Source organism: Misgurnus anguillicaudatus, chromosome 19 (genome assembly GCF_027580225.2).
Source record: "Misgurnus anguillicaudatus chromosome 19, ASM2758022v2, whole genome shotgun sequence".
Taxonomy (NCBI): Eukaryota; Metazoa; Chordata; class Actinopteri; order Cypriniformes; family Cobitidae; genus Misgurnus; species Misgurnus anguillicaudatus.
Genome location: NC_073355.2, coordinates 35,492,272 through 35,507,001, shown reverse-complemented (window position 1 = coordinate 35,507,001; position 14,730 = coordinate 35,492,272). Strand labels below are relative to the sequence as shown.

Genomic DNA, 14,730 nt, shown 5'->3' with positions numbered 1-14,730 from the left:
TTTTAAGTATGCATCAGGGAGCAAACTACACAATCAATACTCTCCCCCTCTCCGTTTTTTTTTTTTTTTTCGTTTAATTGGCATGTCAAATACAGCGGTATCGGCAAAGCATTCTATGGCGACAGGGCTGCAAATCTTCCCTCGCTTTCTGTATTTTTACTCGTTGTTTTTTTGTCAGGTGTGCGCGCCCGTGCTGCATTGCAGCACTAAAACAATCCTGCGAACCACCTACATTTCTGACTGTGCACCCACTGAGTTCCAGTTATGAACATGCCAAATCGTATGCATGAGTCAAAATAAGAAAATGACTGTCTTTCCAAAAAAGGTGAGGAGTGTGAAGTTGTGGGCTTCTTTGAAACGCCAGGCCCGTTCTGAAAGTCGCTGGGTGTAGATTTGTTAGTTTTGGTTGTAGTGCTTTTTTTAATGAAGGAAAATTCAAAAGAGAAAGTGCTCGACAAACAGGTTAACCAGATGTTAAAACCACGTATGGAAACCACCGTTATATTATAATTTCGGTGTGGGAAGGGGCGTCCCTTTGCCAATGGGTGTTTATCGGCCTCATTATGTGATGGGCTGGTACATCACTGATAAGATCGGGGGGCTCCTAGCCAATAATTACATCATTGCTTTGAATTAGGATTTCATTTGCCGTTTGCTGTTGTATTTGCAGGCACTTGGGAGAGGCTTTCTAATTTTAGAGATCATTTAATGAACAAAAATGTATGCTTATGAGTGCTGGGTCCGATTTGGTTGAATCATCTATCATTATTTTAATTTAATTTATCTTTTTTTTAACTCGTGTTAGTCAGACCTTCTCTTCTTTGGTTGTCTACCCATCAGTCTTTGCAGCGGAAGGATGTTGCACGCTCTGTTTCCTTCAAACCGCAGCTCTGGGTTTGGTGTTTGGCAGATACTTGCTCGCCCCACCTTCTCTCTTGCATTCGAATGCTATTAAAAGGGAAGTTGATCATCAAGCCAATGCGGAGAAACTAAAATAAAGCACCCAGCTTGATGGGTTTTTTCTTTTTATGGATTATATTAAAAGCACTGATTTTTTTTTACACTAAAATCTTTTCTTGAGAAATCCTGGATGATTTTAATCTATAGGAGTTAATATATCAGCCAGGGAGATTGATCAGATTTACCTGCTTTAATTTCCTGTTGGCAACTCTTCAGATATTTGTGGTATCTCGTATTTGACGTTAAGAACACAGATCATCCAATCAGATTGAGACACGCTGCTTCCCACACTTTTTGCATTTTCACACATACTGATGCTAAAATAGATAACTGATAGGTGGGTTTTTGATGTGGGTGAATACCTTTGCATTACACTGGGACCACACAGATGGCACGCAGCCATTTTCCCTATAATAATCATTTGTCTTCTCTTATATTGGCAGGTATTAAATGAAGAGTGTGATCAGAATTGGTATAAAGCTGAACTTAATGGAAAAGATGGTTTCATTCCTAAGAACTACATTGAGATGAAGGCACATCCGTAAGTATACTTCAGCTTGAGCTCTCTTCACACCTCTCAGACCTTTAGAAAACACCTGACATGACTCTCTGTTTCCAGAGAGATTTAGTGGGCACTGTTATCTAATGATATAAGACTTAATATGATGTGCTTAATTTAGGCTTAGAGAAACCTCATCTTCAAACATATTAAAAATGATTTCAGTTCCTTCATCTGTGAGAACCGGATGTGTATATTTTAATGCATGCTAGTAAAAAGGAATGATCTTTACTATAATCATCCTGTTTAGTTTCATAAGCACAGGGTGTGAGGATTAAAGACGCTGCTGTATCTTTAATATATACTATACAGTAGCCTACTGCCGATGTATTGAGAAAAATTTGCGGCCAAATTAAAAGGGAATAGGCTTTATGCCCAGCTGCACTAGTTCCTGAACTTCAACCAGCTCCTTGTTTCCGGTCTGCCATTATTGGACAAACTGATTAATCCAGGTGTGCCTGAGCTCAGTAGTCACAACAACAATAATCGGGCACACCTGGATTGGTCGGTTTGTCCAATGGTGGCGGACAGGAAACAAGGAGCTGGCTGAAGCATTGCTTACTTTTATATATATGCGACAGAATTGTAAATATTTAATATGCTGGCCGGCCCAATACCTTTGCTTTTTCTATTTTAACCTTGGCCAATATTACAGCTTTTCATGGCATTTATTATGCAAAGGATTGTAATTAATATTTAAAACAATCCAAATAAATAACTTCACATTGAGTGCTCTGAGGAAGAACTGCACAACACGACCTCAGGACAATAACATTGGTGCCTGGTGATAGGCCGTTTTAATATTACAGTATTGTTAATGATTGATTGACTGTGGACGGTTTCAGCAACGACAACATAAACAAACGGACTAAACCCAACTTCCGGTAGACTTCCACATAGAATTAGGGATGCATAATGGTTGATCGTGATTGATCTATAGCAGAGTAGAGGTTTTTGTTTGCATCATGTATGTGTGTGAACTGTGTATAATAACTTTGTTATAGATAAATGCACACACATGCATGTATATATTTAAGAAATTTTTACATGTGTATATTCATTTGTATATTTATGTATAATTTATATTATATATTACTTCATATATAAATATATATTTTTTCTTAAAATTATACATACATGTTTGCATATTTATATATACATAATTATTAGGGCTGTGTATCGCCAACAATTTCCCGATACGATGCGTATCTGATACAAGGGCCTCGATACAATGCGCATCGCGATACAAGACTATTTTGAATTACGTTTTTGTTCAGAATTTAGTAACATTATTATTATTATTACTACCTGTTTATTGTACATTGAATAAACAGTGTTGTAACAGTTGTGGTTTTGCCATTCATTTATTAGCTTTTGGGGTAACATAGAAATACTTAAAATCCCAGAGTTAGTACTTGTGTTTTTTTAAAAGCAGTTTTACAAAGATGGTGCCTTACTCTAGGCATTATATTTGTCTCTCATTATTCTATATCTATAAACATGCAGTCAGACTTAATACTATTTAATAGAAATCAGATTATTAATGTGGCATTTATAGTTTGAAGTAGCTCTGTATCTCTTCTCTAGACATACACTTTTCACATGCAAATCTTTCTCGTGTTTCTTCTCAAATGCGTTAGTACTGTTTTATAAGAGAGTGGCTAATAAAGCCCTTTGCAGTAGTATAGGCTAAGATTTCTGCGCTTTTCACACTGAACTCATTGATTTTAAATACACAGCGCGCGCGAGAGAGAGCGGCAGTACGCGGCTCGCTATGCAGACACGTGCGCCAGCGAGACAGACACGCAAAGTGAAAGTCACAGATCAACAGCGATTCGTCACGTTACTTTCAAAAGTACATCCGAATCGATATGGAAGGTGCTGTATCGATGCGCGCATCGTCAGGCGTCCATGACGATGTATCGTCATATCGATATTTTGAACACGGCACTAATAATTATTATACTCGGTTCACACACATATATGATGTAAATAAAACCTTTTATTCTGCTATAGATTAATCGCGATTAATCGTTATGCATTCTGCATAGAATCAATAACAACAGAGTGCTTTTACGATAATTTATTTCTTAAAACAAATAAATTAAATGACAAGTAAAATACCTTTGTTTGTATATCATATCTAACGTTTATCAACTATTACACAGAGCTATTGTTACTGTCTAAGATTAATGTTTACAATCGATGTAAGCTTACAGGTCCTTGAATTCTTGACTGGCTGCCAAACATCTTCACTAGAGATAAAACCGTATGAAAATGTAACTATTATAATGGTTTTGCGAACAATTTCAAGAAATTTTAAAAAAATTACTGATGCAAACTAAATTTAACTCTTTCCCCGTCACCGTTTTTAAAAATTTGCCAGCCAAAAGTTGATTTTCACAAAAGTTTAATGCCTTAAAGAAAATGTTCTTCTTTAAATATATAAACATATAATATATCAAATGAAAGAATAGACCCTCTGCTTTCAAACAAACAAACAAAAAACATTTCATCCTACCTTCATTTGTTCTCTTTTTATCACCTTAAATGTATGTAGGTTTCTTCAATAATAGAACATTCTTAGCAAAAAGCTGAGGTAATAGCATTTTTGTGAAGGACCTTTGATAAAAGTTGGGTAAGAGCGCCACCTGGTGTATAATAGGTGAAATGTGGTTTGCCAGAAAAACTTGTCATTGGCATAGAAGCGTGTAAAGAGTTAAAATTGGTTTTACATGTAAGTGCACTTTTGTTTGCTTAAACATTAAATAAATTACTTTTGCACGATTAATCGCTACACCCCTACACTACATGACTTTAAACGTTGGCCAATCACTGTGCTGTTTAAACAACACTATTTCATGTACATATTTTACAAGGTGGCTAATTCATATGACCACATATGTACATTTTTCTGCAATATTTTAGCCTCTGTGACATTGGGATTAGTGGAGGGGTTTCGTTATAGTTTTTTTATGATAATAGTATGTTTTTTTACGATTCACTTTGCACGAATTCATACGAATTAGCAAACTCATAAAATGCGGACCAGTTCTCGTGAGATCAGCTGGTAGTACATGACTTGCATGATCTGGTCCCCAAACCACGTTTTGTCTCGAAAAAAACATGCGGGAAGTGAAACGGGAAACATGTGAAACAGGAATTGTTTATTTGTAAAATGGATGTCAGAAAGACATTATCGCTGTTTGTTCGATCATTGGCTCTGAAAACTCTGAATAATAAAATATCTCAGTACCTCAACCCATGCCTTGCCCTCATTAGCTGTAGCTCATTATGACACGTGACATCACATGATGTCGAGTCGGACGACAGCTACAGATATTTATCATGCTAAATATTTTTCTGGTGTCCGCGAGGAATCAGTGAGTCTCTTTAATGTGCTAGATCACACAAAAATTGGCGAGTTTTGATCGCACGTTGATTTGACGCAAATCTGGCTTGTAGTGTGAACTTGGCATAAAACGTTTTTAATATACTGAGATGTTCTTGTTGGTTGTTTCAAGATGTGCTTCTGTCTGTGTACTTAAACATTAACAAGAGGAAGTGTCACATTGCAGCTCTTATGAAAGACGTTTTGGAACGTAATAGGAGGACCTTTGTTTTAATTTGCTTCCTCTCTCTCTCTCTGTGTCTCTCTCTTTCTAATCTTTTATACATAATCGAATTTTGACCTTTTGCATCACTAGGACGCGATTGTTATCAATTAGAGAAACTGCAGTTTCTATTCTGACCACTCATTTTTCCACATTACACTGTTCCTTTTTCAGTGAGACCAATACGTTAGATCGTCAGGCTATATGGAAGGGCGAGCGCATGTCTCTTATCAGGGATCAGGGAATGTAAATGTTTTTCCATGTGTTTGAACAGTGACAGACAGAAGTGGGTACATGGCGGTCAGACGGCGGTTGAGTGGAATTTACCCTCGAATGCTATAATTCCTCTTCCTGGTCATGTGTTTGTATATCTGTATGTGCTGTACACATCAAAGAGGGAGGAAAAATTAGGCAGGTACAACAGATAGCGCTTTTCCTAGTCTTATGTAACAGGCCCTATGGGAGTGTAAATGCTTTGTTATGTCATACTTCTGTTAGTTGAGTCTATCACGTAGCCCTGTAGTGGTGTGTGTGTATGTTTGTTTTATTATCTATTGGGGCAAATTATTACTTAGGCCTTGCTCACACTTCAAACATCCGATTTGGTTTCCAATCCTGATGGGTCGCGCTGTTTCTCCGCGAGCAATAAAAGCTCTGTGCTGACACAATGGTAAATGAAAGTGGCTGTCTGTGAATTAAATCGATTCGGACTTGACGGCTACTTGTTGCGCAGGACTCGCATGAGCGAACAGCGGTGGCAGGCTTTTTATGCGCTCAAGCATGTAATGCAACCTATATTGTTTATGGCAGGGGTCTTTAACTACTAATTTTTACACTGAAATGCATCACTTCCGGTTGGCATGTCACATGCGGTGTAGTCACACAAGTTTTTTTATGCATTCAAAACTCAAATTGGATCAGAAAATTATGCACCTGCAGATGGCACCCGACGCAGCCTCTTTCCGACTCTCCTTCCGGGTTTGTCGGCAGGCATTTGGCATGTACAGTGCACAGGTGGCTTTTGAAGGAAAACACCACCTTTTTTAATATTTTACTATGTTCTTACCTCAACTTAGACAAATTAATACAAACCTATCTTTATTCAATTCATACACTTAATCATTGTAGAGCACGTCGTGAATGTGTTGGCATTTGGCCTGGCCCCGTTCATTCTTTGGGATCCAGGGGGGGATGAGTTTGGAGGCCACCGGACACTTCCATGTTTTCCCTGTTTGAAGACTGTTGCATGAGTAGTTACACAGGTAGGTATGGTGGCACAAAATAAAACGTGATTTTTTTAAGTGGATAAGAAATTAGAACTATATTGTATGACGGAAGAGCACTTAGTTTGCAGCACATCGACCTCGGCGCACAGTAACATCATCACTCCTGACTACCCCCTCCTCACTCAAACTTTCATCAATATTACTGCGCCAGAGGTCGAATGGGAAATAGGGAAAACATGGAGGTGTTTGTTGACTTCTGAGTTCATCCCTGTTTGGATCCTGGGGAATGGGTGGGGCTGGGCTAAATGCTGGCGCATTCACGACGCGCTGTACAAGTATTAAGTGCACGCATTGATAAAGGATGGGTATGTATTAATTAGTCTAAGTTGAGGTAAGAACATAGTAAAATATTTAAAAAATGGTGGTGTTTTCCTTTTAATCAGACAATGATGACCGCCAGGCGGGATAAAGATGATGTAGGGCTGCATTTGGCCCGCGTGCCGCCAGTTGAATAGCCCTGGTTAACGGTATATGTATACAACCCTTACAACGTTTAGGGTCGTATACTTTTTTGTTTTAGTTCTATGTGGTATATCAAAACGGGCGAAATATCACACTATGGTTTGCAATAAATGCATGAATTTAATATTTTAGAAAGTTATGTAATTGTCAAAAAATTATCCCTAGCTATCACTGCGGTGGTACCCTTTCAAAAAGTACACCTTTGCACCTAAAGAGTCATATAAGGACCTCAGAGGAACATATTGGTACCAAATATATATACATCTGTACCTAAATGCAGGGTTCCCTGGCTATGTAAAACGCAAGGCCCTGGGAAGTTTTTGAAAATATACATACATAGATACAGGTCATTGAAAGTGCTTTTTTGCATAGTTGTGTTTGACACATGAAAACGTCTCTGGTTACGTATGTAACTGTTGTTCCCTGAGGAGGGAACGAGACGCTGCGTCTCCCTTGCCATACCTTCTGCGTCCCTGTAACGCCGTCTTTGGCAATATTTCAGATAGCGATATAGTTCCTGGCTCCCACATCACCCTGTCTTTGTCGTAAGCTTCACCATTGGTTGAATTTGATATACACATTCAGACGCACTTACCCCTGGAGCCGTCCCCAAAGTGTCACCGCAGTGATGCAGCGCGAGTTCCCTCGAAAGGGAACTGAAAAATGTATCTTAACAGGTAACACAATGTAACCTTGCTCTCACTTGTAATGTGTCCCCACATTTAGTCCTTGAATTTGAGGGTATTGGACCTGGAAAGTCCTTGAAAGGTCCTTGAATTTGAAGTTAACTACAGTGTGGGAACCCTGTAAAAGGTACCTTTTAAGACCTTTTTAAAGGATATTGCCCCTGTGACACTTGGGACCACTTTTTAACCTTTTTTATTGACTGGTTATACTGGGAGTGTGACGCTTTTTTCCCCTAGAAAAGTGTGAAGCGTGCACGTTTTAATAATTAATAATTTTCAGTTTTCAAATACATTTTTAATATTATTAAAATTGATTTGTCAAACATTATTGTTTGCTGTTCTCTTGAAATTCTTTGTGTTGTGTCGTTCTTCTGAGCTGATTGAATCTGCTCATCATCTTTGCGTGTGCTAATTGCTTTTTTGGCTTTGGATCAGATAGAAAACCGACATCTCATTTTCCTAAGCTGTTAATGCGATGCAAATTATCTTTTTCCTTTTAAACTCGTGCTCACAACCGTAAAAATAAGTGCGAAATCTCTCATCTTTGTCTCGTCTCGTAAATTATTAACATGCCTTTCTGTACCTTATTATCTGCTCCTCCATCTTTCTCATTGTATTTATGTATTTGTCATCTGGGTTTGTGTGTTTATATGTGTACAGGTGGTTCTTCGGGAGAATTCCCAGGGCCAGAGCGGAAGAGATACTCAACAAACAGAGACACGACGGAGCGTTTCTCATCAGAGAGAGCGAAAGCGCGCCCGGAGACTTCTCACTTTCGGTCAAGTAAGTCAAAAGCAACTCGCGCACCCGCTCCTGTATATTATGAAATAATGCTGTTGCTCTAGTCTGCTTTACCAATTGTCATAACCAGACATGACTCAACCTAAAAGTATAAAGTTACATTTAAGCATCACATTGCATGTAAAATGACCCCTACATAATATTGCAGTTTTGTGTAAATATGGGTGTTTTATTACAAGACAGGATGTAAAGAGAGTGTAGATGTTGCTTATATAGGTTAAACATGTAGACATCAAGACAATGATATGTTAGATCAGCTCGGTGTTTGCGTGTGTATTTAAGCTCACAACTTTTATTGACTTGCAAAATGTTTTATTATTATGCACCTGTATAGATTGAGTGGTTGAGCATTGTGTTAGCAATGTAAAAGATCCTGGGATCAAAGCACACATACTGATCAAAATGTATACCTTGTAATGCACTATAATAAGTCGCTTTGGATTAAAGCGTCTCACAAATGCATAATTGTAAATGTTTTTTTTATCTTAAATGTAAAATTGGTCGTGTTGCTGTAAAGGACTAAAACTTTTGTTTTTTTAAGGTTCGGTAATGACGTCCAGCATTTTAAAGTGCTGCGCGACGGTGCCGGAAAGTATTTCCTTTGGGTCGTGAAGTTTAACTCGCTCAACGAACTCGTGGACTATCACCGCACCACCTCCGTTTCCCGAAACCAACAGATCTTTCTACGAGACATCGAGCAGGTGCCTCAGGTAAACCTTCACTGTACCAGCTGTGACTCCAAACAAACATTGTGTATAATATAGAGTAAACATTCAGAAATGTGACTCTGGTCATAATACCACAGGTATATTTGTAGCAATAGCCAACAATACATTATATGGGTCAAATTTATTGATTTAAAATCATTAAAGATCATGTTACATGAAGACATTTTATACATTTTCTACTGTAATTATATTAAAATGTATTTATTAGTAGTAAAACGTTTTATGAATGACTTATTTTTGACAACAAAGGCAATTTTCTCAATATTTAGATTTTTTTTCACCCTTAGATTCAAGATTTTATAATTAATTTTCCTAACAAACCATTCATCAATCGAAATCTTTATTATTCAGCATTCGGGTTAATTTTAAAAAATTACCCTTATGGCTTGTTTTTGGAGCACTGTGAGGTAGAAATTAGCTTTACAACCACTTTACATGAAAGAAATTCCCCATTTTATTTCAATGTAAGGGCCAAGAATGTCCCTGTAGGAAGTTGCTTGGTTTTAATCTGTCATTTTACAGTCATGCTATTTTATTGGTTATTTTTGTAGTTGTGGGTTGTTGTGTGTGTCAATCACTGTATTTTCTGCAATAACTATCATTCGTATTAAAAACGTGACCGTGGACCACAAAACCAGTCATAAGGGTCAATTGGATAGGGCAATATTTCGCCAAGTTCAAGGCGAAATGTCGAGTCGCGTTCCGAGGTGTGCTCTTATATCTGTAAAATTTTGGTCTGTCCGTGTTCTGAAGACAGCGAAGTTTACATTCTTTTGAGTGGCACCCAATCAGCATCAAGTGCTTGCATTTCATAATGAGGTTGCCAGTTATGCACGAAGGGACGCCAAATAGGTGCAAACGACGCATTTAAAATCCCCCACATAGACCCAACCAAAATGTTGTTGTCTATATGTCACATCACAGAACAAGGATAAATACCCCATTCAATCAAGTCACCTTTAACATCCACCTTTAACATCCATAAGTCACCTTTAAGTCCTTAGCAACTCATATTACTAATAATAAATACATTGTTTGATATATTTACGGTAGGAAATTTGTTAAATATCTTTATGAAACATGACCTTAACTCAACTCTTTCCCCGCCATTGACGAGTTTTCTCGTCAATTAAGAGAAAACGCTTCCTTGCCAATAACAAGTTTTTACGGCAATCCACATTTCCGCTATTATGCACTAGGTGGCAGTCTTACCTAGCTTATAAAACACTAAAGCATCCACTGATCCAAAACCAGTAAAAACTCTTTGTATGTTTTGATCATCGTTCTGAATCTGATCTCTCCTTTACGAGTCCTTACAAAAAAGCAATAATCTTAGCATTTTGCTCAAAATTTTATTTTTGAAGAAACCTACACACATTTGAGAGGTGATAAAAAGAGAAGAAATGAATGAAGGATGAAACAGGGTTTTTTGTTTGAAAGCAAAAGGGCTGTTGTTTCATTTGATATATTGTATGTTTATATATTTAAAGAAGAACATTTTCTGGATGGCAATAAACATTTGTGAAAATCATAAAAATGCTAGCGCTGGCTGGCAACTTTTTGAAAAACATTGGTAGAGAAAAAGTTAATATCATAATGATTTTTGGCATAAAAATAATATAATAATTTAAATATTTTTATATTAAATAAGTTATATTTATAATAATTTTGACCCATACAATGTATTGTTGGCTATTGCTACAAATATACCCGTGCGACTTTATTGGACAATAAATTAAAACATCTAGAATCTAAGGGTGCAAAAAATGAAAGCAACACACATTACTAATGATAAATAATTTTTTTATATATTAATAATAGGAAAATTACAAAATATCTTAATGGAACATGATCTTTAATATCCTAATGATCCTGGCATAATTTAAATATATTTATATTTACTATTTATTATTTATTTATTAATTTTACCCGTGCTATTATGACTGGTTTTGTGGTCCAGGGTCACATATATTTTAGATAATATTTAAAGGAAGTAACATAAATGATCAACAAGCATTTTATGTGAAAGGTATAAATAAAAACACCCTGAAAATCTATTTAAGATGGCAAATAGTTCACCTTATTAAAATCTTAAAACCTTATTTTTTGTGTGTGCTATGAAGAAAAAAGGGCATCATCTTCATGTCATTTACTCGCATTTATTTATTTATTTATTTATTTAACAGCAGCACCCGACGTACGTGCAGGCACTTTTCGATTTCGACCCGCAGGAGGACGGAGAGCTCGGCTTCAGACGCGGAGACTTCATTCAGGTCCTGGACAACTCGGACCCCAACTGGTGGAAAGGCGCCTGTCACGGGCAAACCGGCATGTTCCCACGCAACTACGTCACGCCTGTTAACCGGAACATGTAAAACCTCGAGCAATTAGTATACGAATTATTAACGGCCCTTCACATTCACATACAATCAGACTACCCTGTATTTCCCCTTCAACACCCTTAAAGTCCTGTGAAATCCAACGTTGCACAGAAGAGTGATGGAAATCGTGAAAGAACGGAGAAAAATAAGTAGCGGAGAGGCCGGAGGTGCCTGGGCGAAACTATAATTCCTGAGAATTTTTTTGATGTCTTCAAGAACGCTTGCAAGTCAAGACTGAGCTGGTAGGGTAAAAACAAAAGCTGAATCTTAGCGTAGTACACGGAGCATAAATTAAAACAACAGCGATTCTGTCTATAGATTTATCTGCTGCTTTTATCTTCTGTTGTTGTCTGCATATAGTTTTTTGTTTTCCTCTTTGTTTTTGGCTGCATGTTTAAATCTCTTTATAATCCTGAAGCTGTTTTTAAAAAGAAAAAAAAAACATTCGAAAAACATATAAAACGCAAACGTGCAAATTGTACATCTGGGCTGTGGAAAAAAATCACCTATAGAGAGAATCCATTTTTTTAAGAATATATATATATTATATATATTTGTATGTGTCTGTCCGTTTTACCTCTCAACACTTTTTTTTGTTTTTCCTTATTTTTTTCCAAATTGTAAATTATGTTTTTTTTCTAAGAGGGTGGATGAAACCGAGTAGCTCGGGGACACGCTTACTCGTCTGTGTCATTTTATAAATATCTGAGATTTCTCAGACGCAACACCATAGTATTTAACGCATCATGTATTCGATTTGACATATGGGTGAGTGGATATTGTTTCGTCAATAAGCTTCCACGTGCATGAAATAAACGCAGGCGGTTGATCTAATGTGAAATCCACAGTGCTAGCCACCGTTTTAAGCCGATGTATTTATTGCAGCCACTTTTGTTTGTGTTAGGATGTGAATGTAGCTGACATTACTCTGTAGACTTCACCAGGGAACCAAGATGGGAGGACTAGACCAACAATTGCATGATTATAATGACATGTCTGTGTACGGTGTCCAAATCCATACGTTTCGAACACATATTGCATTGGTGAGAATCATGAGGTTTGGTGTTGAATCGCTGAGAAACTGGCGGTAAGCCAGTGAAAAGAAAGAAACCAGAGAGTTTTCGTATGAATAATGATGTTTCTTTGGTTTTGATTCTTTTAGTTTTTTTGTATCGTCTGTGTCGTATGTTTTGCCTCTTTTACGTCCCCTTCCTTGTATTATTGATCCCTTAAATTTTTATTCGTGATGTTTATGTTCTCTCTGGATTAGTGCCTTTTTCTCTGGTGTCACGGTGTTTGTGGCTCACTGCTGTGGCCCGAGCTTTGGGCTTCGACCGACCCGCAGTGAGAAATCGTGTGCGTCCCCCAGCCTTCCCCCTGCTCTCGACCACACCTGAATACACAGTCCCTACTATTTAAATGTCTTGCCTTTTTCTTAACTTTTTGTTGCTTTATTCCTTGTTTCTTTTGAATAAAAATGAAATTATAAAAAGAAAGCATCTCTCGTGTGTCAAGTACTTCATATTGTGTGAATTCATTGCTTTTTTTTTCAAGGTTATACTTTTATGCTCACAATGGGTCATTCTACAGAAAAGGTGGAATTTGGGTGATGGAAATTTGCTTACCGTAAATGAACTTCTTTCAACATACCCAAAACTTCTTTAATAGCATTAAAAAAAATCTATAAATCCACAAAACGGGGAGCTTAATCTATTTTTAACTTTTTAATAAAGAATCCATGAGTCATTTATTTGTCATTGGTGTTACCTGTGATTTAAACAACATTAATGTTGATCATATTTTTTTCTAATTAAAGCTTGTGTATTTAGTTAAAGGTTGAGTAGAGGAATGATAACAGCAAGAATAATAATTGATTATTAATATTTGTTTAATTAAATTCTTTATCTTTACCCAGCATTGTGATTTGATTCTCAGTTTGACTTTTTTTCTTTAAAACCAACAAAAACAAAAATATTCAACCAAAAAGGCTTTTATGCAAAGACTGAAATATCAACAATGTCTTACATCCCATATCAACAACAAAATATTACTAGAAAGTACAAGAAAATAAATTCATAACACCAAAGCTTGGTTTAACACCAATGACGAAATTGGAATATAATAATAGATAATGAATATGATAAAACTTATAAACTTTCATAAAATTTTCCATCTCGTTTTGTTTTTATGCTTTTATGTTGGTCAGTTAAAGGAATAGTGCTTAGAGAAGAAACACTAATGACGATAACACCAATGATGGTAACAGCAATGACATTTTACAGAAAAAACTAATATTTTAACAAAATGGCTGACATTAACCATGTGCTGTGTCATCAGAGATGTAACAATCACATACTTATTCAGTATAATGTATTTTTATGTAAAGATCTTAACACTCCCAGCTATTAAAAAAAAAGAGTAACACTAATGACATCCAAAAAATCTTATCTCAAAATTCTTAGATGATATTTTAGACAAATAAGGTAAGACATCTCACAAACCTTTTGCCTTCCTCACTGCACTTCTTCCACTGACCTCTTGACCCAAGAAAAACTTCAAAGAGCTGATGCATTGTTTCAAAATAAAAGTGCTTTGGGTAGGGTAACACCAATGACATAAATTTGGGGGACAAATATTTATTTGATATTATTCATATTAATAGTGTGTTTTTACCATTTCAGTGTTGTAGTAAATTCATACAGGGTTAAAGGTACATGTAAATTAGATTTGTTTAATAAAAAAAATGGTTTTAAATAATAAGTACACAGTTCAACTTCCATGTATGATCAAAGGGACAGGGCAATTTTCAGGACCAGACATTTTAAAAAAAAAAGTTTAAATAAAGAAAATTAAATTAAAACTCTCTCATCATTTTAAGGACAGTCTATTAAATATATATATCATTATGCAAAAGCAAGGGACAAGCATTTCCACCTTTTTTGTACAATGACACTACTATACTCTCAGAAATGAAGGTACAAAAGTTGTCACTGGGATTGTACCTTTTTGAAAGGTCCAAATATGTACCTCTAAGGTACCAATATGCACCTTTTAGGTACAAAAGTGTACTTTGTGAAAAGGTACCGCTCCAGTGACAACTTTTGTACCTTTTGCACGTATGGGAATGTGTTCATAATTGTAGTGATGGAGTTGGTTTGGGTGGTGAAACACATTTCTAAGAAATGTATGGTGAGCGTTAGCAGCGCAAAAGCTCATGGGTTTGAACCCAGGGAACACGTGTTGAAAAAATTTA

General features: G+C 36.5%; 1 protein-coding gene across 3 annotated transcripts in view; it reads left to right on the top strand.

Moving 5' to 3' along the window:
* Positions 1 to 12,973, top strand: part of grb2b (growth factor receptor-bound protein 2b) — a 49,499-nt gene extending 36,526 nt beyond the window's left edge. For 2 of the 3 annotated variants that reach the window (XM_055194666.2, XM_055194667.2), the window contains 4 exons: positions 1,404 to 1,501; positions 8,228 to 8,350; positions 8,910 to 9,078; positions 11,283 to 12,973. In XM_055194666.2, the coding sequence (XP_055050641.1) occupies positions 1,404 to 1,501; positions 8,228 to 8,350; positions 8,910 to 9,078; positions 11,283 to 11,471 (579 nt within the window). In that variant the 3' untranslated portion in view covers positions 11,472 to 12,973. The remainder of the gene's footprint in view (positions 1 to 1,403; positions 1,502 to 8,227; positions 8,351 to 8,909; positions 9,079 to 11,282) is intronic. The other variant, XM_055194668.2, reaches the window with a different exon arrangement.
* The last annotated feature ends 1,757 nt before the right edge of the window (positions 12,974 to 14,730 follow it).